The 26,810-nt window shown below is 42.7% G+C and overlaps 1 protein-coding gene across 1 annotated transcript in view; it reads left to right on the forward strand.

The window, feature by feature from the left end:
- Positions 1 to 26,810, forward strand: part of LOC306700391 (proprotein convertase subtilisin/kexin type 4-like) — a gene marked incomplete at both ends in the record, with an annotated part of 155,249 nt that overhangs the window by 69,515 nt on the left and 58,924 nt on the right. The window contains 6 exons of the mRNA XM_079165400.1: positions 18,638 to 18,675; positions 19,456 to 19,535; positions 20,727 to 20,815; positions 23,910 to 24,082; positions 25,087 to 25,293; positions 25,995 to 26,098. Of these exons, the coding sequence (XP_079021526.1) occupies positions 18,638 to 18,675; positions 19,456 to 19,535; positions 20,727 to 20,815; positions 23,910 to 24,082; positions 25,087 to 25,293; positions 25,995 to 26,098 (691 nt within the window). The remainder of the gene's footprint in view (positions 1 to 18,637; positions 18,676 to 19,455; positions 19,536 to 20,726; positions 20,816 to 23,909; positions 24,083 to 25,086; positions 25,294 to 25,994; positions 26,099 to 26,810) is intronic.

Below are 26,810 nucleotides of genomic sequence, written 5' to 3' on the forward strand. Positions count from 1 at the left end.
GTGTGTGTGTGTGTGTGTGTATATGTGTGTGTGATTTGGGTGCTTGTGTGCGCTGCCTGTCTTCAGATATTGGCTTTGGTGTTGACCCAGGGCCAGCGCTGCCTCTCCGTGCTGTCCGTATTGACAGACGTGAGACTCCAGGGAGGAGTCTGAGGTCTGGAGGCTCCTCCGTAAGCTGGAGACGCGCACCTTTCGCTGGACAGGATGTCAACACCTCCTCACACAAAAGTGCACACATCTTTTGAGGCTGTGCATGAAAACTCACACATGCAGCCCTCCGCCTACACAGGCACGCTTGACCCCCCCCTTCAAATCCCCTCTATTCGTCACCATCAGCCCCCTTCATCATCGCGTCCTTTGGGGTTATCTACCTACCTATTCATCCTCCTCTCCATCCATCTATCGACTGATAAATTGACCCAGGACCCCTCTGACCTCTGTACCTCCATGACAGCCCTGCCCCTTGCTAAACCCCCCCATACGCCCTTCTCCCTGGTCATGACCTGCCACTGTCTCACTATTGGCTGCCAGCGAATATACCTATACAATCAGCCCCCACCCATCCATGGACATTATATCTGCAGGGCAATCGTGTGTGACAACTATTTGTATGGTTGGTTTTCTTTTTCTCTTATATTTGAGGGTGGTCCATAGTTTTCTGTCCGATCACAAGATTTGAGCGACGCAGCTAAACGCCGCCCCCCACCCATCACCGCTGCTGTCGCTGTCGCGTTAATTCCTCGTCAGCAGCTTTGCAGATTAATCTTTAGTGCGCACACACACATCAATGCTTGAAGATGCACATACACAGAAGATGAAGATCTCCACTGTGCTAAGGCTTGCCTCAGATTACATCTAACTATGAAAACACACAGAAGGAATGTATCTCTATAGTATGTAGGTCAACATGTTTATGTGTGTGTTTGTGTGTTTCGTGGTTTCCATGTGTGTTAATGCTTTCACACATGCACGTGTAGTGGTGTGACGTTCCTGGTGCCCGATCACACCAGGAAGTGACACGAAATTCACTTGCACCTCGCAAAATAGGTGCTAGACGCTTTGGGTAAAAAAAACAGATTTCTTCCATTCTGGAGTTCTCTCTGTTCCCTAAAAAGTCAGCATTGTTATGATTAGTGGTTATGATTTTTTTCATTATTATTTATGAGTCATTAATGTTGTGGTTATTTTCTGGATGAATTGCTTAATCTTGCAAAAAAAACTTTTAACCGCATCCTGGTGGGCAACGTTGTGTTGCGTGTTCTTCTCTCAAGCTGCTGTTTTGTTTTACTTCGTCAAAAACGAATCAATCTTCAAGCTCAATGAATTAATTGTTTCATCTTTTGAATGTCAGCAAAATAGGGAAACGTCTCTCACAAGTTCCCCGAGCCTGAACTGATGTCTACCAATATTGAGTTTTGGCCTACCAACAGTTTGAAACTCAAAGATAGTCAGGTATCTGGCATAGCAGGCTGCAGTAACCAGTGAATTCACATTCAACAAGCTGCCACCAGAGAATTCTTGACGTAGAAAAAATTATAATTAATTATCTAAATTGTTTCAAATTTCTCTCTTTCTATAATCCATTAATTCACCAGTCATTTCAGCTCTAGTCACGATGGTTTGCAACAGCTTAAGGGGACTTGCATTTCCAAATCGCACTAGAGCTCTGCATGCAATTCATTTGGCCTCCTGATCCATGATGTTACGTGACCCAATTGAAATCTATTGATTTTGGCCCCAACTTTCGCTGTTGTAAATGGTGTGACCGTAACGTAGCGACCAGGTGCCAGATCGAATGTACCGATCCAAGCGGAAACTACGAAAATGACCCGCAAATATGGCGAGGCCAAGCGGAAAAAGAGAGTTAAATCTGGGGTTTGTTTTCACCCGCCGGCGAGCACCATAACCCTAACCTCGGTCGGTAGGCGTGATCTTCTGGTGTCGTTAAGCCCGGGGAGGAGGGGCCAACTTTGAATGTTGTGTTCACAAACCACAACAAAAACAAATCCTACTCATTGTGCCTTTTTTGAAGCAATTAAAAATGGTAAAATGTCTTGAAAAAAACTCAGTAGAGACTTGACTCAGCTGTCGTGTAATGCTGAGCTCCTTTAGCTGCATGTTCCCCTGTCAAGTTAAGACAGAATAGCATCAGAGCATGTACTGTAATCATATCATGATTTAGTGAAGACAACTGGACTTTCCTGAACACTTTCCTTCTCATTTAAATGTCTTTCATGAGTGCTGTGAGCCAGTAGAAGTAGTCTGATTTTGACAGCTTGGTTTTTTATTGAAGTCCTCTTCACAGCGAAGTCTTTGTGCCTGTGCAGTGCTGTGCTGCGTGTCACTCCGGTCCTTGAGCTGTGTGTTATGAACAATAGGCCGGGGAGCCGTACTGCAGAGCTACCTGTATTTACGACTCTGCTGTTGCCTTAATGCTGCTTAAAACACTCAGCAGGCTTTTTACTTTAATGAGAGCCGGGCCGTGCTACGACACCCCACTGCAGTGCAGTGCAGTGCAGTGCAGCGCGGAGTGTGTGTCTGTGTGTGTGTGTGTAAAAGATACGGCTATATATATGCGGACGTATGTGCGTTGGAATGAGCGATCGTGAGAGCTTTTGTTGTCGGTGTTTATGGCCCTTTTGGAGATTGTGAATAATGTCTGGCTGTAGTTTAAAACGCTACTGGCTTCGACTAAATGAGACGTCTCGGTGTACGCGTGAGGCTGAGATTGTGATTGGGCCTGCGTAGGTGTAAAACCATTGTGCATTTCTTTCTAGCTTTCTTACAATATGTTTTCTCAGAATTATCTCTCTTTCTTATCCCACATCTCAACCACCCACCTGCGTGCACACACACACACACACACACACACACAAACTCACACCACCACCATCTCTGTTGACAGGGTAAATTGTATGAAAAGCTTTTAAGGCAATTAGTGGATTGAGCTGGAGCCTTTCTTCCCATTCGCACTGTTCATTAGCAGCTCCTCCAGTCTCTGATATTACCATCACTCCAAACTGGCATCAACACCACTCACTCCTTGCTTGTGTGTGTGCGTTGGTGTGTGGATGTTTTTCGGCACGTCTGCCTGTGTGTATTTTACACATCTCCTCGCTGAAGCACAATTTCAAAGCACACAATTGTCAGAAAATAGATCCTCGCGCCACCCTGCCTTTCTGACTATTTTAATCCATTTCAATAAAAGCTCAAAAGAGGAAAATCCGATGAGACACCCAAAAAATGTACCATGGCCATCATAGCATTTCTAGCTTGATTATTTTTCCTGATTAATGATCATCTGTCAGCGTCCTGTCTTCATTTAGGTTTCTCCAGAGTGTGTTTCTAAATGAGCATCAGAGCATCCAAGGTGGTGCTCGTGATGTCATCACACCTTGTTGTGCGTTTCGTAAACTGTAAAGGAGTCGGTCCGTGCGAATGACAACACTTGACTTGATGGCACAGACTTGTGATACTTTAATCCAAAAAAGTCACGGATTGGAGCTAGTCAGCAAAGCTAGTTTCGCCATTTACCTGACATGGACTTTTGTCAAGTCTGTCGAACAACTTCTTTTGTAGCGACGTCTTCTGAAACCAACTGAAGGCCTTTTTACTCAATGTTTCTTTTTTTTGTTGCTTATTTCTTTGTGTCTGCATTGGCTGCATTATGTCATGCTCCTCTTCCTCTCCAGAACACCTCACCTCACACTCATACTTTGGATACACTGGAAATACTTGTTAGTAGAATCAATTCATTGTTGACAATAAGAAACAAACAGCATATTGACGGATTTATCTTTTAATTGAAACTGGGTTTAAAACAAGTTTCAAAAGGAACACACTGTTGTGACGCTAACTATGCAGCACGCTCCGACTGCACCGCAATGAAGCTTGGGTTCAGTGTGTCATCTGTACGTATAGCCCTGCTAATCACCACTAAGAGCCACATCCCGTAGCCTGGTAGTGAATGAAAGTATGAGGAATATGTTTTACATCTGTGACCTATCTCGTGTCTGAAAATGATTGAGAAAAAAAATCTTTTCAAAAATCCCCAAAATATGTAGAAAGCAGCGACAGTGGCTGTTTTCATTGTTAGTTCTGCTGAATATACGTTTATCGGGTCATTTAATCTCCTTAGGATATTTTTTTAAAGTAGACGAGAATCTGAATTATTCGTCAGTGTCTTTCAAGGAAGATTGGTCTCGAAGAAGACTTTGAAAGCAGAGCCTCTGATGTTGTCAGGTCAGTTGGCTTTAGATTATGTTTCATGTGAGAGAATAAAGACTATAATATAGATTTTATTCATGGAATAGAGTGAATAAAGAATCGCTCAGACTCCAAAATAAGTGTATTCATTAGAGTTCTGGTACCAGGACACAGCACAGATTCTGTTTACTAATCCCCCTCCTCACCAGTCTAGTTATAGCAAAACTACAATAAGGTCATTAAGAGGGGCTTCTTGGTTCTTCTTCGCTATCTTGTTTTCTCTCTTAAACAATACTTTCTAATCAGAACCAGTTCCCAACAGGCATATCTGAAGAAATTGAGACACCCCCAAGGTCTTCTTATCTGTACGAATGGGAAGTCTGAAGCTCCTCTCATGCCAAAGGTTGCAATGCCCCTTTATTATACAGATAATTGAACAGTGATTCAGCATTTTAACATATATATTGCAGTCATTTTCTACCACAATTACATAATAAAAAGCAGGTAGAAGTTTATTTTGCCTTTTAGAATTTTCCGTGGATGGCTTTGAGTTTCAGCTAATTTATATCTTATGTTTGTCTGCTGTGTCCTCGACTGTATTTATCTGTGTGTGTGTGTGTGTGTGTGTGTGTGTGTGTGTGTGTGTGTTAGAGAGAGAGTTAATTATGTGGAACACTAGAGCGTCACTAGCTTTGAAGAGGGGAGAACCAAGAGCCGTACATTATTGATGAGTGACACACATTGCCGACATAGTCACAAACACTCACGCACATTCATCTCCACGTGCACTATTGCACGCAGACAACCGCGAATGTGCGCACGCACACGCACGTACGCAGACACACATAAATACTGTATACATTTGGCAGTGATCCTTCCCCCAGCCCCAGAGTATTTAACAGCGGTAGCTGACATACTTTGGGTACCTGCTATACGTTCATCTCTCTCTCTGGTCCATATGGGACTGTCGTTGGCCCTGTACGCTACATTATTTAGCAGACTGAGTATTTGATCCCACAGCTAGAGCTGATCTCAGTCCATCATTAATGCTGAATTTGGCTGGAAACAGAGCACGCCTTCATTACTGTATTACTCACACACACACACACGCGCAGACATGTGTGCACACGCCGCGCACACACAGATTACGTCCTTAATTATGATCTTCCATGTAAGGGTCCGTAAATTAATAATAACATGTTTATTTTCTCCGTCTGACTGTGCTGGTTTAGTTATGGCAACAAAACAGATTCTCCAGCGAATCTTCCTGAATTCAAACCAGTGCTTCAGTTGCATTGCTCACAGCGTGTCTTTTTTTTTCTCTGTTTCTCCCTGCAGAGTGAACAGCCAATACTGTTTTCTTTAAATCTTACAGACTTGGAAGAAATACAAAAATACAGCCATGATTAATTTTGCCCTGTTATTAAGTTACTCTCAGATTTAACATGAATTATCTACGGCTGACGTGACCGATTACCAGCGACGTTTGTATTGAAACCTGATAACTGTGCTAGATCGAGACCGACCCTTACATCTCTAATTTAAATTACACAACTTAAAATACAGATAGCGTGATTCAACTGGACCGTGTAGCTGGCGCTATACTGGAAGTATTCTAGACCACCGTACACTCTCAATTCTCTCATCAAGCTCATTCTCAGCGGCAGCAGGCAGTTTGACTCCGACTGACTGTTCCTTGTCTGTCGCCATCACCCGGCGACAGACACAGCTAGCCACTAGCTGGAGAACATAGCGGATCGTTTGGCATCTAAAGAGCTAGATGTTTTCCTCATGAGTTGGTGGAGACCAAAACAGAACTAAAAGGAGAGTGACTATTGGACAATAGGATGGATGCTGATGTTGCTCTGTGCCTGCTGGAAGTGTGCATTAGGGGTCATTTGCCAGCACGTTCATATCACGTTATAATGAGATATATAATGATACATATCAATGTTGTGTTTGCAACTTGTTCCGCTGGCCCCAAGTTGCCAATAAAAACAAAACAATTAACGCTGCTTTAATGATATCATCAGTGTTTCTCAACATAGAAACTCTGCAGTTTCCTGGATAGTTTAACAATGCGTAGGGTTATGCCATGGTCATCAGTTTTAATTATTTCAACTTTGTCTCTGATACTTGGCTACAGGATGCCTCTAATCTCAGCCTCAGCTGCTATGTAGAAGTAGCCAATCACAGGTGTGAATCAGAGCTGTACCAAATTCAGAACACTTGCAATTGCAGCGTAGTGCTGAATCTAAAAAGGGAGCGGATATATGTGTTTCTACAAAGTGTAATCTTTGGTTTAGCTTGACTTTAGTGGTGCACATCCATATTTTAAGCTCAGTAACTGGATTTATTAAAATAATTCCCGCCACTTTTTGAGTCCTGTTTTCCCTGAAAAGAACCAATCACTCCCCAGAAATCCGCTGCTGTCATCTAATGATCTCACTATTCATAAAGGAGGAAATGAGCTCAGAAGCGCTCACTCTTTGTCATATTCTAGTTTTTTCCTCTATAGTTCAATATCTGCTCACGCAGTCCGTGTAAACTGGGGACCCATTGGTTTTTATGGAGGCATATTATTGTTTTATTGGGGTCAAGGGGTCAAGCGCCTATGCTCTAGGCTCTGGCACCAAATCGATGCTGCATAGAACAGCCCGAGGAGCACAAATATTGATTCATATTATATGCGTATGTGCGTAAATATGCGTAAATCTCATGTCACACTACTTTTCTCTCCCTCATACACATACACACACACACACACACACACACACACACACACACACACACACACACACACACACCTACACACACACACACACACACACACACACACACACACACACACACACCCACACACATGTATCTATCCACATGCAGACACACAAGGCTATACATGTATGCACACACACTCATTGCCACATGCTGAGACTGGCATGAATAAATGAGCTACAATAGCTACTAGTGATGGCTGTTGGTATGTGTGTGTGTGTGTGTGTGTGTCCTTGCCTTTATGGTTACAGACCATTTCCCAATTCATGTACAGACAGTTAGAGACTCCAGGGATCATGCTGGTGCTATTGACCTTTTTCCTCCAGCAGCCAGAGATCACTTCACATCAACCCCGGCCTTCTTCACAGCCAGCCGTGGCTCTTTTCATGAAATTTGAACCTCTAAATGCCTCCCACAGCCACAACACATTCACATGACTTGAGTTGTGTTATTTATACGTTAGCTTATTTCTCTGACAAATCAGCTTCAGCAGCTAATAAGCCCGTCCTTCTGTTATGTAATGCAGTGATGGCGCGTCCATGCAAAACACAAACAGAAGATGATTTAAAGGTGCTCTGTGTCCCATCTTTAAGCATCATTATACCATTAATAGTGATACGCCGGTGCAATTACTGTAAACAAATGAGGCCATGGACTAGGTGATTCGAAGTCTGGATCTCGCTTCATCTTTCAGGGAAACACATAACAGTTGCTCATGTTAACATTCATTTTTCCACAGGGATGAAAGTTCAGACACCAGCTTTTTTAGTGTGAAACATAAGACGGTGGATTAGGACCATTGTAGGTAAATAAATAAATAATTTACAGAGCTGTGGGAGGGGGGTAATATTCCAGGGAAAAAAAATGGAATGTTCTCTGTGGTACATTTTTGAGAAAAAACTAAAACAATTAAATATTTCCACTATAAAGTCATACATATTGCAAGGAAAAACAAAAACAAACAGACATTCTCAGACATTAAAAAATACTATATAAATATATTGCATTATCCGTAACCGCTTATCCTGTTTGGGGGGGGGGGGGGGGGGGGGGCATTGGGTGAAGGCAGGGTTCATCCTGTACAGGTCGTCACAGTGACACATAGAGACAGACAACCATTCGTGCTCACAACCACAACTCACCATTTCTTTTGATCTACAATGGCTCTAATATGCCGTTGTAGATTCACCAATGTTTTTGTCATTATAAATATTTCTCAACATTGAGATAAGATGTAGTGGAAGGTGTCTTCATATAAAGCGGACACGCTGCACTATATTAAACACCACGGCCATCAAAAGGAATAGACATTTCAAGTTTGAGTCAAAACCTTTCTGCAATATTTCCACATTTTTCTCAAATTCTTGGCTTTCCACTTTTCTTAAATGTCTGAATTGAAAACACGCTGTGTGATGCTATTGTTTGTCTGTAATTAAACGTGGCAATCATTTATTGATATTGAAATGCATAGTTTCATGTCATGAGGTGTCAAAAGTAAAGCAAAAGGCTTGACGTGGAAGTAAATCCTTTACGCGGGCCGATACAGGTAACAGCAGGAGACAAAGAAAACTCAGTAAGGCTGATATGATCCTTTAATCCTTTCCCCTCAGCTGTAGCCTTTGCCCCCTAGCAAGGACAAAATCCCTCTCCACCTTCCCACTTTCTATCAACGTCATGACATCAACTAAACAGCTGCTCTTGACTTATTGAAAAAGGAGACGGACTGAGGGCCCTGTGGTGCGTCTGAAGTCAGAGCTGCTGACCTCCTCACATACAGAGCTGCTCGGTGGATGAGACGCATTTGGATTATCTCTCTCTCTCTCTCTCTCTCTCTCTCTCTCTCTCTTTACCCTTTTGTTTCAGGACCGAGGCGAGCCTTGTGGAGGGTATTTAATGCCCCTCGCTCCCCGTCTTTGTCTTTTGCTCTTTTTATCGCCTGCCTATCTCTCACTCTCTCTTGCCGTCACCCGTCTCACTAAACCGGGGTGACATGACCAGTCCCGGGTTGCTATGGCGACGGTCCCACTGGTATGGCGGCAGTGGCGATGGCAGCGCTCAACGGGTCCGCGAGTGTGCTTGCGACTGTGTAGTTCTGTGTTCTCAGGGGGTGTGAGTTGCCGACTGGCAGGGATGTGTGCAGTTATGTGTGTATAGGGGGCCTGTCTGTGTGTGTGTGTGTGTGTGTGTGTGTGTGTGTGTGTGTGTTTGCAGGCGTGTTGTGTTGCGGCCTCCTGCAGATGTTCTCTGGCCCCAGTGCCTCCTGCCAGCTGCTCCGCCCCCACACACACACACACACTGACACACACACACACACACACACACACACACACACACACACTCTTAATTAAGAGCCCTGTGCCATGGTGGGCGACTCTACGGGGGCACGATGGCTCTCACACCACACACACACACACACACACACACACACACACTCTCTCTCCCATATGCACAGTAGAAGTGCTCAACACAGCGTGTTTGTTAGCTGTTTTTGTGTGTGTGTGGAGACGTTCCGATCCACTGGTGTTGCCCTTGAAGCCCTGTGGTCGCCATAGTGGTGGTGCTGGTAGGTAAACAAGTAGCTAATCAGGCCTGTGTGTCTAATCCACACTCTCCTCCAGACACCACAGGCAGGGCTACTGACACCAACAGACTCTCTCGTTCTGTTCAGCGGGCGTTGAGAGGAGGAGGAGGAGGAGGAGGAGGAGGAGGATGAGGGAGCTAGAATGGTCAGAAGAGGAGGAAGAGCAGGAGAAGCAGCCAGGATTTGGTTGGAGACGGGGGCAAAGACAGAGGAGGAGGTGAAAGTGGAGTTGGAACTGCCAAAGTAGACGGAGGAGGGAGTGGGAATTTCCGTGGTAGATCATATCAGGAGGTCGATCCAGTCGGTAAGGAGGAGGAACAAGCGTGCAGAGGCAGGACGCGTGCGTTCATATATATACTTGGTTTTCGTCCAAGTGTTTTTGCAAATTAGAGTGTTTAGACATTTGCACTGTGTTCACGCTGTGGCGATGCCAATGCAGACACGCTCTATCAAAGCAGTCTAGGAATGCTAGGGAAAGTCATTCGGCAACCTTTCCTGGTAGTTCACTCTGTGGATGGAACAGCGTGAGTCTTCTGGTTACATCACAATCATCACAATTAAGGAGAGCCGATTGGAAAAGGGGTCATTTTAATGCACCTGTGAAGAGTGAAGAGAGGGTCTAAGTGGTTCAGTTTGTAGCCGCGCCTCCAACAGGGCTGCTCAGGTAGGCGGCGTGGCCCGGTTGTAACGTTGTGTAAAGTGTATTTTCCATTTGATTTGTCAGTCGTTGTGCGTATTGGGTTTTGTTTGTTTGATAAACTGTATTGTATGGTCAGTATACATACTATCTTAGAGTGGATGCAATGCGCTTTAATGGAATTTAGGACCCTGCTCTGCACTCTCTTGCACGCCCCCTTACATTACTTTTGTAGCCGTGAGATTACATTAATTCTAAATCTATAGTTTTTTCCTTTATCCTCATGCCAATATCGACAATAAACTGAGGTTCACATCCTTGTCATCTTTCACCTCCTTGTGAGTTTGCACCCCTGCAGTGATAACCATCCAGAGCTGTAAAATCCTGTCTCATAGTGTTATACATCTCTGGTGTTTCTCACCGGTACCTGAAACTGCATGCCCCTATGCATTCATTTTAAAAGCAGTGTTGATTGCAGTCTGATTGCCTGGTTGCAGAAATGCTCACTCCCATTGGATAATGTTTTTGGGGACACTGGAGTAGCCTTGTGGTAACTATTGCGGTCGGGGTTTGAGCATGGCCACTTAAGGAACATGATCAACCCATTATTACAGCCCATGAGTAAGATTAGGGATTGAACATAAACAGTAGACGATAGATCAGGTAGGTAGTTAGATAGGTACATAAATATATATAGTTATTTATATAATTAAATATCAATAACGAGGTAGATAAACAGGATACAAACAGAGAGGTAGATAGATACAGTAGGTAAATAGATAGGTCCTACATTTATCAGTTTCTGTAGGGAAGACAATACACGGTATATATTTATTATAGAACGTGTATTTAATAACATGGAATGTGTATAACACAAATGTTTCTTTTATTTGCTTCAGCCCAGTTGAAAATCACCTGTGATTGATATTCTACATCCACTTTGTGCAGTGTCTCAAAAGGTTGCGTAATATATGTAATATTGAGTTTCCATTTTAAAAAAGGGGGATAAAGTGGCCAAGGGGGTTAAAGTAGAATGTTAAATTCACGCTCTACTGGCTTTCCCTCTGTATGTTCTTCCATATTCTGCCCTCAGTCCCTCTTCTTTAATGTTTGTCTTAGTCTCATTGAGATTTACCGTCACTTAGTCCTGTTGCTCTTCATGTTCCTTATTATCTCTTTCTTACTCAGTTTTTTTTCCTCCCTCTGGTCTTTTTTTGACCTCACCCATCCTTTTAATTTATCTGCTCTCTCTCTCTCTCTCTCTCTCTCTCTCCATCATTGTCTCCCCTTCCCTTCTTTCTCTCTCCTCTCCTCTTCCCCCTAACACACCCGGACACGACAGAGCACCGCGGATAGTTAATAATTCTCTAATTTCCGCTCTTCACGGCGCGTAGAAGGTGTCGCAGATAACCTGATTTATCAAACGGCTATTAGAATGTGAATCAGGGGCATTAAAGCAATGGACATTAACGCGCACATTGTTTAAACAACGCCCTGGGACTAATGGATTTCAAAATGAATTTGTCAACAGCGTTCTCCGCGAATCTAATTAGTCAAATGAGAGCGAAGCAGTTGAGGAGACCAGAGGACGAGTTGGGAATCAGTTTAGCAGGAAGAAGAGGAAGTCGTTTACACAGACACCGCAGCTATTAATTTGTTTTGTTGGAGAACCGTACACGGTGTTCGGCAACTATGATGTGTGTCGAGTGACGCTGATGGAGACGAACAGGATTAACAGTGGAAGTGTCAACTACTGAGGGAAAATCACCTCTTTTCTCCCCAAGGGTTCTTCATATTATGAAGAATTAACAACTTCTTAGACAGGCTGAATAATGCCGAGTGTATATCACTAGAGCGGTGTCATTAAGCTCTGGGACTGTTTTTCACTATTGTTGCCTCTAGTTTTTCAAGATTTCTCAGCATCACAATGATTGAATGGTTACAAGCAGAAGCAGGAGAGAGGAGGATAGTTTTCAGAGGGAGTCGGTGCATTTATCTGTGGCACTTACACACATAACACATATAACACGGGAGCATCGGAGGAAGGAGATGGTCCATAGATTACAAGTAAAGTTATAATTACAAGACTTCCCCCCAGTTTGATAAGTTTTCTGCCAGCAGGAAATACAAAAAAAATAAAGCTGCTGATATTTGTTATTTTCAACAGTATCACATGAAGAGACTGATAGCAACTATTAATATATACGTACAAGAGAAAATGCATTGTGATGTTGCTGTATGCACTCACATTTGCACCAAGCGAGTATTAATCTGCAGTTGAAAATAGTCCCCCACAACCGCACCATTTATTCTTGAGTGAGATCTTTTTTATTCTTTTTGATGAGGTCTATGATTTATCCAGAGGAGCATGAACATTTTGTTTCCCAGAAAGACAGGTGCTTTTTTTCATTTAAAAAAAAAGTAAATCATTACCTAATGCTTTGAGCACCTATTACAAACACGCACACCATGCTGCTCTACTGTATAGTTAAAGTCATCAGTCATGAATCAGTCATCAGATCCTTCCTGGATCCTTGCGTGCGGGCGTGGGGCACTTGACAAATTTGCACTTTTGTTGAGTAACAAGACGTTTGGAGTTGTGCTCACGGACTCGCAGAAAAATGTTTAACTTGCCGGGTAACGTTTTGATTGTGAATTCTACAAGTAATACCAGTATTGTAACGGCTGAAGGTACACTGGAACCCACACGCGGTAGAAAAACAAAGACATCTCTCTAAAGTGGAGATCTCCATTGAAGGAAGCGTTTCAATGAACTTAAGTCCCAATGCACACATACTTCCTCTGCCACCTCCAGCTTCGTGTCTGGGTCCACAGCAGGAGGAGAGCTGGCCGCTGGGCAGACGGGGCAGCGGGGTGTGGTGAGGGGGCGGTGGATGCGTACAGCTTGAATACTAATGTCCCACTTTAGAAGTCAACCTCTTCTCCATCCCCGCCCTCTGCTCTGTCCCTGTCTCTCCATGCATCTTATCCTCACCGACGTTTCCCTTCAGTCCCCTCTTTTATCCCATCTCTCCTCTATTTTTTTTCTCACCTCCTCCACCACTCTAAACAGTCATTTTCTCTGGCTCTCCTCTACCTCCAACTTGTCTACTCTGTCTCCTCACTCCTGTCTTCTACTCCTTCCTACCTTCCTCCCTGTGCCATGCAGGCTTTCCATCACCCACGCTCCCTCTACATCCTTGTATCAAACTCTGTCTTCGCCCCGAGATCTCTCTCTCTCTCTCTCTCTCTCTTTCTCTCTCTCTCTCTCTCTCTCTCTCTCTCTCTCTCTCTCTCTCTCTCTCTCTCTCTCTCTCTCTCTCTCTCTTTGCCATTCCCTTCTTAAACCCACACAAACACAGGTACACACACATCCTCGACAAAGCCAGCTAATTACAGGCAAGTGTTCACTCCAGCCCTTCTTAAATACTGAGCTGATTAATGAGACGGAGGTATAGGGCCAGGAAGTCTCACCCTCGGTGGTTGGTGATACACACCCCTGTCTCTCTGCAGCTCTCTCACGCACACACACACACACACACACACACACACACACACATCTAACCACCTTTACTTTACTTTTTCACACTGAAAAACGCAAATTATAAGCCATGTGCAGCTTCATTGCTGAAATATTGGTAGCATTTGTTACGGCTTACCTCCTCCCTTCTTCTACTCCAATCAGCAGCAAAGGCAGCCTGCTGCTGGTTCTTGCTATATAATTTTTTGTTGTACAGTTACTCCTGTTGAGGAGAGGTAATGGCGAGAGCCAGCCGGGGGGGGGCCCACAGGTGTAGCGGGGGCCTCCTCTGAAGTGATGTCGGCTCATTGTCTCAGCGGCGGCTCAGGCACGACTCACCGTCGGCTCAAAATGGCCTCCGACACATCTCCATGGCTGATTTGTGTGTGTGTTTGACCCTGAGGACCGGCGTGAATGCTGCAGGAGCAAGGAGATAGAGTGCAGCTGCTGCCGCTGAATGCTGACACACATGCAGAGCAGCAAACGGCCACACGCACACACCCGCACAATCACAATCTAGACTGGGTCAGCCAGGTTCAAAGCATTTGTATTCATGGAAGGTTTTGCATTGGCTCCACCACCTACAGTGTTTCATCTAACTGTGGGACGTGGCTTTCTACTTTCACACTCAGAAGACCTTGGACTGTGTTGGAGTGCGTTTATGGCTGTATTTATGGCAGCATGGTGCCACCTGAGTGAATGCACCTGACTGAATGCATTTTTCCACTCGGATCATCCTTGCAAATACTTGAAGGTGCAGCTTTTTGATGCTCAAATTGACCCTTGTGACACACCACCTGGGAGCATACATGTGCCCATACTGTGCGCATGTCAATCCTGATCCAAATACACATCTGTCTGCTGCAGAGAAGCATGCACGGGCAGATATACGTAGGTGCCAAGCCATTGGCATCTGCCAGCGGCAGAGATGTCATATAACAACTACAGAGCCATATCAAATGTATCTTTCATAGGATGAATAAAAGAGCAAATTCTTTACCACAACTTTGAAAATGTGTCAGAGCTGTATCTAAATTGATAAAGATTTTGCCAAATTGTTGCACTGAAACAGCCTCTCATTAAGGTCCTGAAGGGCTTTTGATTGAACACTGCTTCAGGCAAAATTTCAGATCTCACCTCTGGTTTTGACACAGTTGAACACATTGTTGTAAAACTGGGTCAGGCTCTTGGGTACTATCTTGTTATGGTGATTATTTTTGGGGTTTTATTTTTAATAGGCAATCTTACTTCCTAGCACGTCCCCATTGCCTGTGGAGGACTTAGCCCCTTTCTGTTCAGCCCATAAAGCAAAAACATTAATTCCCATACGTATGCAGACAATACTTAAATCTACATTTCTTTTTCACGGGAGGACTACGGTCTCATTGACACACTATCAGCTCAGCAAATGAATGACTTGATATGCCAACATGTTGTCATCCTAAATCAAGACAAATATGAGGTAAATGTATTTGGCACCCATATTGAAAGACAGACAATCATTTCACATCTTAACTCTTTAACTGTAAATCTGTGTTTAAGTCATTAAGACATTTGGATGTCCTCTAGGACTCAGATCTAAATTGTAGCATTCATATTCATTTAGTTTAGTTCAAGCATCAGCCTTTCATCATCTAGAAAATATGAAGTGGGTTAGGGGACTTGTGTCCAAACACATTATTGGAAAGTAAATTGATATCTTTATCTCAAGCAGGTTGGACTATTGCACCACTCTTTTCTCAGGTCTGTCAAAGCTTTTGGGCAGCTACAACTTGTACAAAATGCAGTGGCCTGACTTCTAGACAAAACAAACGTATTAGAGTCATTCTAAAGTTGCATTGTTACCATTAAGTCCAAAGAATGTGTTTAAAAATACTGCTATTGGTCCGCAAATCACTCACTGGACTAGGACCAACTAAATGATGTCTCTGACATGTTCTAGGACACAGAGGTCTTTTGATTCGTGGCCTTTTCTCTATTTCTAAGATCAAAACAAGACACAAGGAAGCTGCATTTTGTCACTCTGCTACACGTATTTTTAATTTTTATGTGACCAGTTCCCAAAGTAACCTACCTTTTCTCTGCCGCCTGTTGTTGAACTTTTCTTGCATTGTTTTTTTAATTTACCACTTTACGCATGTAAGAACTGCCTTACGCCCTTGCCTAATGTCATAGTCTTTATCAACACACCAAATCCTTTTCATTGTTACTGGTGTCACACACTCAGATTTACAGTCCCAGAGTGACGCACTCCTTGCCCTCCCTCAGTTACCTCTTCATTCTCCTCTTCCTCCCTCCATCCTTTGCTCACTTACTTGTTCCCTCCTGATCAGCTTGACGTTAATTCCCAAAGATGTCTCCATCACAAACTTGAAGACGAGATGGTGTCACCTTTTAAACGCTGAGGTGACTCCGTGTGGTGGTCTTTGTATTATGTTATTACACACACACACACACACACACACACACACACAATTCACAAGGCGTCTTTCCTATAATCGAGTTGAAACAAAGATGAACTCTTAATAAAGCAGGTTTCTTTGCCTCCTGCAGGCAAGCAATTATTTTCACGACACACCAGAGATCCACTGTTTGTAGAGCTGCATTCATATACTGGGGGAAGCTCATCTAGACAGCAAAAGATGTCCATATCAAAAGGGAGACTTAGTCCCATATTCAGGTTTTATCACTTTCCTTTAAAAGCTTGAAAAGTTCTCCCTAATTTGTGATAACGCTTGCTTAACTGGTGTCCACTGTGATATGAACTGGGGATTATTAAAGGGTTGCTTCACCAACATGTCCTCACTTATCCTTAGTTCTAATCATTCAGTTAGTTTAAAATAAATATGTTATGCCTCCGCGCCAGCGACAGACTTGGCCGGAGGCATTAGGTTTCCTGGTTGTCCGTCCGTTCATATACGTCCACCTGTACTACAGGATGAATTGATTTGATTTTGGTGGTCAAAGGTCAAGGTTACTGTGACCTCACGTCTGCACCATTCTCTTAAACGCAATTTCTCAGGAACACCTTGAGGGAATTTCTTAAAATGTGGCTTTAATGTCCACCTGGACACAAGGATGAACTGATTAGTTATTGGTTATAACTCAAGAATTCATGTGCTAATAATGACAATTTCACACAAACGTCTAATATGACAAAGTGATTGCATTTTGGAAAGACATGGATCTAAACTGCAACTTAGGCGGAGGCATAAAACCACAATGTGGTAATTCTAGTTTGTAAATCATATGAACTGTCTCTTCAACCAATCAACAAATTGACCAACCAATTAACCAATCAATCAATCATCTTCAATGACATTTAGTTTATAGTTTTAAAGATAATGGTCACTTATGGACCACATGAAAAGTAACAAACAGGATCATAAAGACGTATATACAATATTGGATGAAAAGAGATGGAGATGGAGCAGAGGATATGAGAAAGTCTCCTGATTTAACTGATGATAAAGTTGGAAGATTATAAAGGAAAACAGATCAGCCTGAGGGGGGATTTGGAAAAGATATCTTACATTTCATAACTCGTTAATGAATCACTTGAATTCCATATGAAGACATCATGTTGGCCCGTCGTGCGGCATCACTCAGTGCACCTCTTTAAATCCAAAGTGTGCAAAAACCTGCTCAGCGTCCTCACTTGGCCTTGTGTTCAGTGTCGGAATCCAACTTGGCTCAGGCGAGGAGGAAAGTTGGCCAGAGAGCTCTTTCTCTTGGTCCCTTGAGAATAAGAAGCTAAAAACACTCTTAAAACGCTCAGTATCAACTGGTCATCCATTTGTCTGATACCAATCCCCAGTTACTATAAACACAATGACATAATGACGAAATGAATTCTAACTCTGAACTGCGTATCAGTAGATGGAGACCGTGGGATGTTGTTGAAAGCGGTTGAAAGAATGCAACTTTAACGTGTGTAGAAGCGTGTCTGGAGAAGATCCAAAGTGGTGGACGAGGACAGAAACAAGCATCAGTGGTTTTGTAGAGACAGGCTGACCTGGCATCACATGGCACGGCATGGCAGGCTCCAATGAGGCTTCACCCACCCAGGGCTCCATCCCACCAGAGCTCAACACAATCAGGCCTCAACGGCAATACCGACTGCTGGTTACCATGACAACCCGGAGGCACTGCCTGCATGGGACAAAGGCTGGCAGGTCCTCTGTGTGTGTATGTGTGTGTGTGTGAGTGTGTGTGAGTGTGTGTGAGTGATTGAGAGAGAGAGAGAGTGAGTGATGTCTGGCAGAGCAGGCGCGGCCCTCCTGGGGCCCTCATTCGTTTGTCTCTCGCTGAGACCACAGGAGCCCTGATGCAGCAGAGGATGGAGGAGGAGGAGGAGGTGGTGGTGGTGGTTGGGGAGAGGAGGAGGACAACGAGGGGGCAAGTGAAAGAAAAGCAACCGATGTGGAAAGACAGGATGATTAAAAAAAAGACAGAGGAGAAGGTGTACATGTAGAGTAAAGGAAATATTAAAAAATAAAATAAAAGTGGAAAAATGAATGCATTAAACGAGAGCATTGTTCATTCACTCAACCATCCGTCATGTGCAATACCTCACACAGCAAAACCTAGATTTTGACAAAACTTGAAAAGACATCACTGTTACATCTTGGCAAAATAATTACACCAATTAGTAGGGTACTCACAATTAAAAGTTTGAATAACCTATTCACCACGCTGCAAGGTGACTTGACACAGCTCTGACATGACTCCACGGAAAATAACGAAACAATGAGTGCACTTATGGTCTGATTGCACTAAAACGTTAAAAATGTGGCGCTGATCTTTTTTTAACTGTTTTGTCCTGAGGGCATCAAATGCCTCCTCCCAGTAACAACTATACCCAGATCACAGTTTTTGTCTCATTTATTAACAATCTTTTTTTTGTGGTCATTTTCAGGTGTTGATCACAAAAACAAGGACCTGGAGAAGAACTTTGTAAGTAAACTTAAAATGAGATTTCTTTTTGAACAATAACTGATCTCTACCAAATCTAATTTAAGCTGGGCAGTAACATGTTTCTAGTGATCTCAAGTACAGCAGATCTCAAGGATGCCTGTGCAATGTAATTTCTGATTCTCTAATATGGTTATGAGGTGCAGTCTTTCATCACTGCTGTTTGGTTACGCAAACATGCTTGGATTTTCATTAGACAGAAATCTGTGTATTGACGTTCTCCTAAACTGCCCGACCTCTCTATTACTTAAAAGCTGAGACAATAAAAACGTTCATATAGAGAATAAACCTGTTTCATTTTGTTAGGCTGGTGTTACACGGGCTCGCCATAAAGCATATGTGGAGTGTCAGTGTTGTTTGCTCCTGCCTTGTCATTTATAATCCTATAGGCAGTTTCAAGCACACAGGCCAACTTGTACTTTGTCAGAGCAGATTGTCTGGCATGGATAAGCCTGGCTGGAGAGAGATACATAATTGCTCTTGTACGGCGCTGCCAAGACATCCTCCTCCCGTTGTGCCTATACACACTGGCAAACTAGTCATTCAAACATGCTCACTTTTTATAAGGCACGCATAAACCACGCACACACAGTCACAGGCATCTTCTCTGTGACAGTGATTGCCGTCAGTCAGGAGGGAAACGTGTTGACAGACTAATTCAAGTGCGTTTTTCACGGGATTCCTTTATTTCCTGTCATGTCACTGTGATGTTTTGTTTCAAGTGTTACTCTGTGTTGCCTTTGTTTTCTGTGTCGATTACAGGAGGCCCTCGCCAGTTTTGACCTGGTTGCTTCACACGGCCTGTCACACGATCCCATGCCAGTTAGAGACGATGAGAATAGGTAATGACTGTCGTCCTGTGTTTTTTTTTTGGGGGGGGGGGAGTAAATGAACGGTCTAAACACCAAAAACACGAGAGAAAAAGAAACGGAGTAAACAGTGTATTTATGTTTCCTATTGTAAGATGCAAAAATGTGCATATCCAAGCTAACTAGCTTACAGTAGTAACCTAACCCAGCACTAGGACATAAGCATTCCAATAGCCAACTGCTTTTTGTGGGGTGAAAGGTTAAAATATTTTAAACTGCTGATTAAATTAAATTAATTATTGTATAATATCACAAATCATAAACTTAGATGTAGTTGTTCTCAACCTCAAAGCCTTTTCTCCTGTAACATAAAAAGTAAAACATACCATTTAAAAATATTTACAAAAGAACATAAATCTAATAAGTCTTGTTAGTCTAAGCATGCTAAGCTAAGCAGTCGAACAGCGTTATGTAAGAATAATAATGATCAAAAGTGTTACTGTGGCCAAACTACGACCTGTGGGCCAACTGCTGCCCGCTGCAAGTTTAAAATGGCCTCTGGTGAATTTCTAAAAATCAGCTAGAATACGGCTTGAGCATATCAATACATTACCCTTTATGTACATTACACTTCCTAGTTTTAACACTAGATGTCGGTGTCATTTTGAATAAATACTGGACTTAAATTGGTTACCACTGCTATGATGAAAACAGATAAGATAGATGAAAATAGCGAGGGAGGGCTGAAAATGTAACATAGTCAAGGGGAATTGTGTTCGCTTAGTTTGCAGGGAATCTGTTCCGGTGATGTAAGAGGATAATGCTAGAACATCAGTCCCACACTTTGTACACTGGCACATGGAGTTTTCTTGAAACACTGATTTTCTTGCAGTGTAGCTGGTTAAATACGCATTTCCTGTTGTTTGGAACCTTGACTCCTGATATCTTTGTCCCACAATCAAAAACATCAGTCAGTTCATTGATGTAACTTTAGCTTAACTACCTAGCTAGCGATACAGTAGATGATCAAACATGGAAACAAAATAAACGTTTGTCTGCCTCTGTCTGAAATCAAAGAGAAATTATTGATAGTTTGAATAACTGTATGTCATTTTCTGGCCAGGCTTAATTTGGGGTGAGCTCAGGTCATCGCATATGAAAAAACTCACATCTGCATATCCAGTCTCAGTGCGTGGCTAACATCTCATTCCCCCTGTGTTTCAGTCACGGTACCCGATGTGCAGGGGAAGTTGCCATGGAGGCCAACAACTCCTACTGCGGTGTGGGCATCGCCTTCAATGCCAGGATCGGAGGTGAGCAAAACAATACAGCCTCATCAAGACAGTGGGAGGCAGAGCATAGTGGGTGTACTGCAGTGGCCAATACTATGACATGGCATTTTCAAAAACGCTTGTAGTGGGTCAGTACTTTCTTACTAAGTAGTCTCTATCATGTGATAATGCAAAAATACAATAGAAACATCTCTTATTCCCATTTAGAGTATACTACAGAAATACTAAAAAGCAACTACAATCTGGACATCGGAGGCTTAACATGAACATTTTCTTCGACATTAACAAGGCAGATTAGTTTTTTTGGCATTCTGCATTGATGCAAAACATCTTTAAAATACGGAGGCAGATTGACACTTTTCAATTGTTGTGTAGGGATGTAGTGACAGGTTGAACCCAGCCATATTAAACTTTCCCATAGAAAACATTTTTTGGGCCACATTCTACAGTGACGACTAGTCTAAAGAAAAAATGCATTTTTAACATTTGGCAAAAAATATTTGCTGTTTTTCTTTGTCTCCTGGTAGCCTCTTAGTCAATTCTGTCTGTGGTGCCGAATTACAGCTGCAAATAGTCTCATCAACTGTGAAGTCACATGTCTGTTTAATAGTCTTTAAGAGGAAGTTTTGGTTTTAAGTGATGCTAAATACTTCTTGAAAAAGAAAAAGAGTATGTGAGACGATGCCATTTATTCCGTGTGCTTTGAGCATGTGTGGCAGCAACAGGCGACACGCTGACTGGCTGCTATTGAGCCGTGCTGACCCTATTTAACAGCTCATTTTTTAGTGGGAGCTTCGGTAATGGCTTTTTTAGTGTTGGATGTAACATTGGCGAGGGATGACTGAACCGAATACACAAGATGGCCCATTTTCTTTTGTGAAATCAAAGATTTTTATAGGATTCTCTAAGAGTGCTATCAACCACAAGTTAATGAGGAGTACACGATATATTTGAGTAAAAGAAAATTGGCTCAGATCTGAACGAGGCCGTACGGACGCCCATACAGTGGTGTCAACGGCACGAAACATGGAAGAATCCCTCCGTTGAGCTCTGACATTCAAACTCCTCTCTGCGACCTTTAACCCCCTTGGCCCTTCCTCATTTGTCAGAGGCCGATGAAAGCCTCTTGCATAATTGACTAAAAGAGATTTTTTTGTTTTTTTTGTGAGGCAAGACCAGGAGTCTCTTTCCAAAGTTAGTCTTAATTTCACCTTGCAGAGTCTATTTCATCCCGACTCATAAACAGAGTCTGACACACAGGAGATTAGGGGGCAAGACCCTTATAAAAGATTCATGTCGATCTACTGGGTGCTGATGAGACCTGTGCTCGTAGTCTGTAGGCGAGGACTGACTGAGCTTTCTGTGTGCTGCTGTTTGCCAAATGCTCTCGAAATGCTCAGTGAATGCATGTGTTCCTGTTAGATGTTGTTTTAAGTATACAACTAATACGTGAAGGTGACGAATCAACAGAAAGAAGACAAATTAAGCCCGATGAATCATTTTAAATGGATGTTTGTTTAAATACATTTTGATGCATTGCAGATTATATTAAGACAATTAGAAGAAGAGATACACTTTTCTTTTTACAAAACACTCATACTCAAAAATGTCCTTCAGTGAAAAGTCACAATTACATTTAAAGTCAAACGTCTCATTGTCTCTGTATTGTCTTTAGAAAAAGCTGTTTTCTCCAAAAGGAAAAAACCCTCTAAAAACTGGAGCTATACTACCTATCCATCTCCAAACAGCTGACAGACGACGCTAGCGACTCGCTGGTGAACAAAGAGGAGCATTTAACAGCTAAAGAGACAGATATTTCCATCAGAAGATTCAAGATTCACAGAAGAATACCAATACTTGGCATCCAGGGAAACGAAAAACTTTGCTTGTACTCACACCAGGCATCGTGGCGCAGGCCTCCACAGATGGCGTTTACACTCAATGCGTTGTTAGTGGCAGTATTCTCCGAAACGTCAAAGGGCATACAAACAAAATAGTCATATCACATTTTTATTAATGAGCCTGTGAGTCCATTTTATTTATTGTTTTGGTTGTGTGGTTTTACAGTATTTATTTTAAATACTCACATTTCAATAACATTTTCTTTTTAATTAAAGGTCCATCGCTCTTTGTACTTGGATTATAATGTTTTCATATTATAATTATATCAGTGGCATTAAAATGGCATTATTCTATCCTTCTTTGGACAATATGTCATCAAACAAAGGTAGTTATTGTGAAAGGCCTACTTACAGTACATTCATCAGAAAGATGACTAACAGTAGGGGGTGCCGCAATATACCGGCATTGACAATAACTGCCCCTTAAATCACGCTTTTGTACAGTTATGGCCACAGACTCCCTATGCACTTATATACATACTGGTATTTCGTATGTAAATACCAGTACAAAAACGCACAAAAAACAAAGATGGATTTGACTGATATCTATTTTTAAATAAAAGCTGCTATGTGACAGCCCTACTACAAATGAATACAAATGTTGTTCTATATCTGTGTAAATGTGCAACTTTTTGCTATCCAGTTCGCCATATCAACTTAATTAAATACTTCAATGTTGTGTTTACAGCAAGGGGCTTAAAAATGAGTTATTACAAGTGTAATTACTACAAACAATTTGGCCATATAGAAGCATAGAGATTAAACTTAAATCTGTAATTAACTACCATGCGTTCCTTTTTTGGGATCGGTTTCTTTTGATTGCACTTTGCCATCAGAACTAGATAAAACAGTCAATCATATTGCAAATATTGCAATCAGTGTTGCCGCCCCCATGTATCAAGGGCCTATATGAGAATTATGTTATGAAAATTGGTAAGGTTCCTTTAACCATATAGTCACATTATGAGACATTTAGGATCCTCAAGCTTGTTTTGGTCACTCAGTGTGCTCACAAGTATTGCGTCACAGCTCTGTTACTGTATTAACTTTTCGTCTTAACTCTTACAATTTAAAAACACTATCTTTGTGTTTGTTTTGAAGCAGCATCAGAAAGCAAAATGTCATGGTTCTTTTGAGTGTCATTTCATTTTTAATTTTTTTCCACAAGCCTCTCTCTGAACTCTGATTCCGTGTGGCCTTTCCGATCCGTCCAGGTATCCGCTTGTTGTACGGCCCTGTCACCGATGCCATGGAGGCCACAGCTCTGACCTTCAACATCCACTTCATCGACATCTACGTCTGCAGCTGGGGCCCGCGAGACGACGGGGCCACGATGGACGGGCCGCACAGCCTGACAGCGCGCGCCCTTCAGCTAGGAGCCCACGAGGCACGGCTTTCATATCCGGGTTCACACTGCTGTCTGTCAGATGTAAAGCAGACATCCACACTGTCAGTGGAGCTCAGCTCGGAAGGACAAAATGTCGAGGGTTGGGATTATGTAGACGGATGTGTGTAGTGACTGTGTTAGAGATTAGAGGGGGATTTAGAAATATTTAATATTGGTCCTTCTTTCCACCAGTCTTTGGGTGTTCTCTCCAATTGCATGAACTTGTTTGGGTGTTTTGAGATACAATCCTATTGTGGTAATTAATTCCAAGTAATGCATGGATTATGGAGGGGCCCCTGGGCGAAGGGTTCAAAGGGTCCCAACACCCCCCTGAAGTACCTGACTTTGAAGTGACAGTTATAATCATTTCTCAGTTGACTGTCAGAAGTCATCTCTTACGTTTCTGAGCCCAGCGGCCCTTCTTATTATCCGTCCATGTTTAAATGTATTCCAAATCTGACCTCTGGAACTTCTCTTTTTTTTCTTTTTTTCAGCTCTTGCGATATGTGCCTTGTGGCTTTAATTCACTTTGGTTTGATTTATGTTATTTGTGCTTGTGAGTGAAAGAAAAAGTGAAAAAAAAGAAACAGTAGTGCTCCCACATATGAATGTACATAAATGAAATGAATAGATGTCTGCATATCAATACAACTATAAACAAAACCTAACTTAAAAAATACAGAGTTCTCTAATATGCAGTTGGTTAAACCATAGCTATCCACAAAAGTTTTCATCATTACATAAAACAGGTAAAAAGTTACCATCATTAACAAAAAAACTAATATTTGTGTCAAAAAACAGAAATGCTCTCTCAAATTTGAATTGTGTTTAATTGATGAATCTCTTCTACACTAAGGTATCCTACTTTTCATCCCTATGATTGAGTGTGCAATATATATTTCCATATGTGATATTCAAAATGCTCTGCTGACTGCTCGATTGTGAAATCCACCCTTTTTTTTACTCGCCCTTTCACTTTCACGTCCCTTTGTTTGTGTTTTCAGGGCCGAGGTGGAAAGGGCAGCATCTTTGTGTGGGCGGCAGGTAATGGCGGAATGCACCGCGACCACTGCGGTGCAGACGGCTACGTCAACTCCATCTACAACATCGCCATCGGCGCCATCTCTCAAACAGGGAGGCCCGCCTCCTTTGGCGAGCCCTGCTCCGGTGTGATGGCCGTCACTCTGACAGGGGGAGGCTCACTACCTCTGGTTAGTGTGCATGTACCGCCTAACACATCTAACAACAGTCTTTATCATTAATGAGTATGTATATATGTGTGTCTGTGTGTGTGTGTGTGTGTGTGCATGTCAGCAGCCCCTGCTCTTTGGCTCCTGCGAGCTGTGAGAAGCCTGTTAAAGAGCAGCGACTGGTGTGATATTTATAGAGGCCTGCCAAATGACCTAGCTGACTGCTGGGCTGCGCACACACACACACACACACACAGACACACTGAAGCAAACGAGTGTTAATTGGAGGTAAAGCGTGGCTGTAGTGGCTGGGAAAAGGGAGAGGAAGAAGCTGAGGTGTTGATGGCAGAGGTAACAGTGAAAAGCCAGGAAGAAATAAGAGTGCCAACTCCAGGGCTACAGAAACAAGACAGCCGGAAACAGACAATTTTATCAGTGTGATGTCACCTTTATGCCTTCCCTTTCCCACCTCTCATAGGAGGTGGTCAGACCAGACGCAAGAGTTTTTTTTTTGTATTGTTATCGCTGTAAAACTGTGTTCTAATGACTAAAACAGTGTGGGACCCCTCCTGGCCCGATGTGCTGCATACTTTTTCCTAAAAAACCTCCCACAGAAATCCACTTAGACAAAAACAGCTCACATTCCTTTCACTCTACGTACCGATATATATGACATCCACGAAGCTGCATCTTGTGACACATTCAGTTTGTTGTCCCTCCAGGTCACGGTGACCAACATCGACGACGGCTGTGTCACAAACTTTCCAGGAACATCCAGTGCTGCTCCGATCGCTGCAGGGATCCTGGCTCTTACGTTAGAAGTGAAGTAAGTGTCTGTCTCTGCCCAGTGCACACCAGTAATACTACAACAGTGAAAGTGATACCGTATTGATTTTTGTCGGGACTCGGAGAGTTGCTCAAGGACACTCAAGCAATGTGTATGCTTACTGTGTGAGGCAATTCAGTCTCCAGCCCTGTTGTGTTTGATTTCTTGTCACGTGTTGTTAGGACCACATTACCCATATCCCCCCCACCCAGTGCTTTTTTTTTTAACAGAAAAGTTTTTTCTATTTTCACCCACGTCGCTCCTCAACGCCTTGTCTTCGTCTTCTCTGAACAAGACTGCTATGTTAAGCTATTTTCCCACCAGCCGTGTTCTGCCTTTAATATGCTTGTGAAATCCTCCGCGGTGTTTGGTCTGGAAGCACAGTAACCTCCTCCTCTGTCGGCTGTAAATCCATCCAGCACATTTACCTTTTCAGTTCATTGTTGGATTTGCGATTATCAATGAATTGTTCGGGTTTAAGAGTATTAAATGAATAAATTGTTCCCCTGGGCCTTAAGAGAGGTCTTCAAATAGAGTGTTTTATCCAACTCACAGACCAAAACCTGGTCCAACTGTCCAAAACCGAAAAGGACAATGTGTGTGAGAGAGACAATGTTTTATAATAATTGCTGCATACAGTACATGGCTTATACAATTACTCAATATTCAAAACATTTCTGCCAATCATTTCAGAAAATAATTCTTTCCTTGA

The sequence above is a fragment of the Pholis gunnellus genome (genome assembly GCF_910591455.1).
Source record: "Pholis gunnellus genome assembly, chromosome: 8".
NCBI classification, from domain to species: Eukaryota; Metazoa; Chordata; class Actinopteri; order Perciformes; family Pholidae; genus Pholis; species Pholis gunnellus.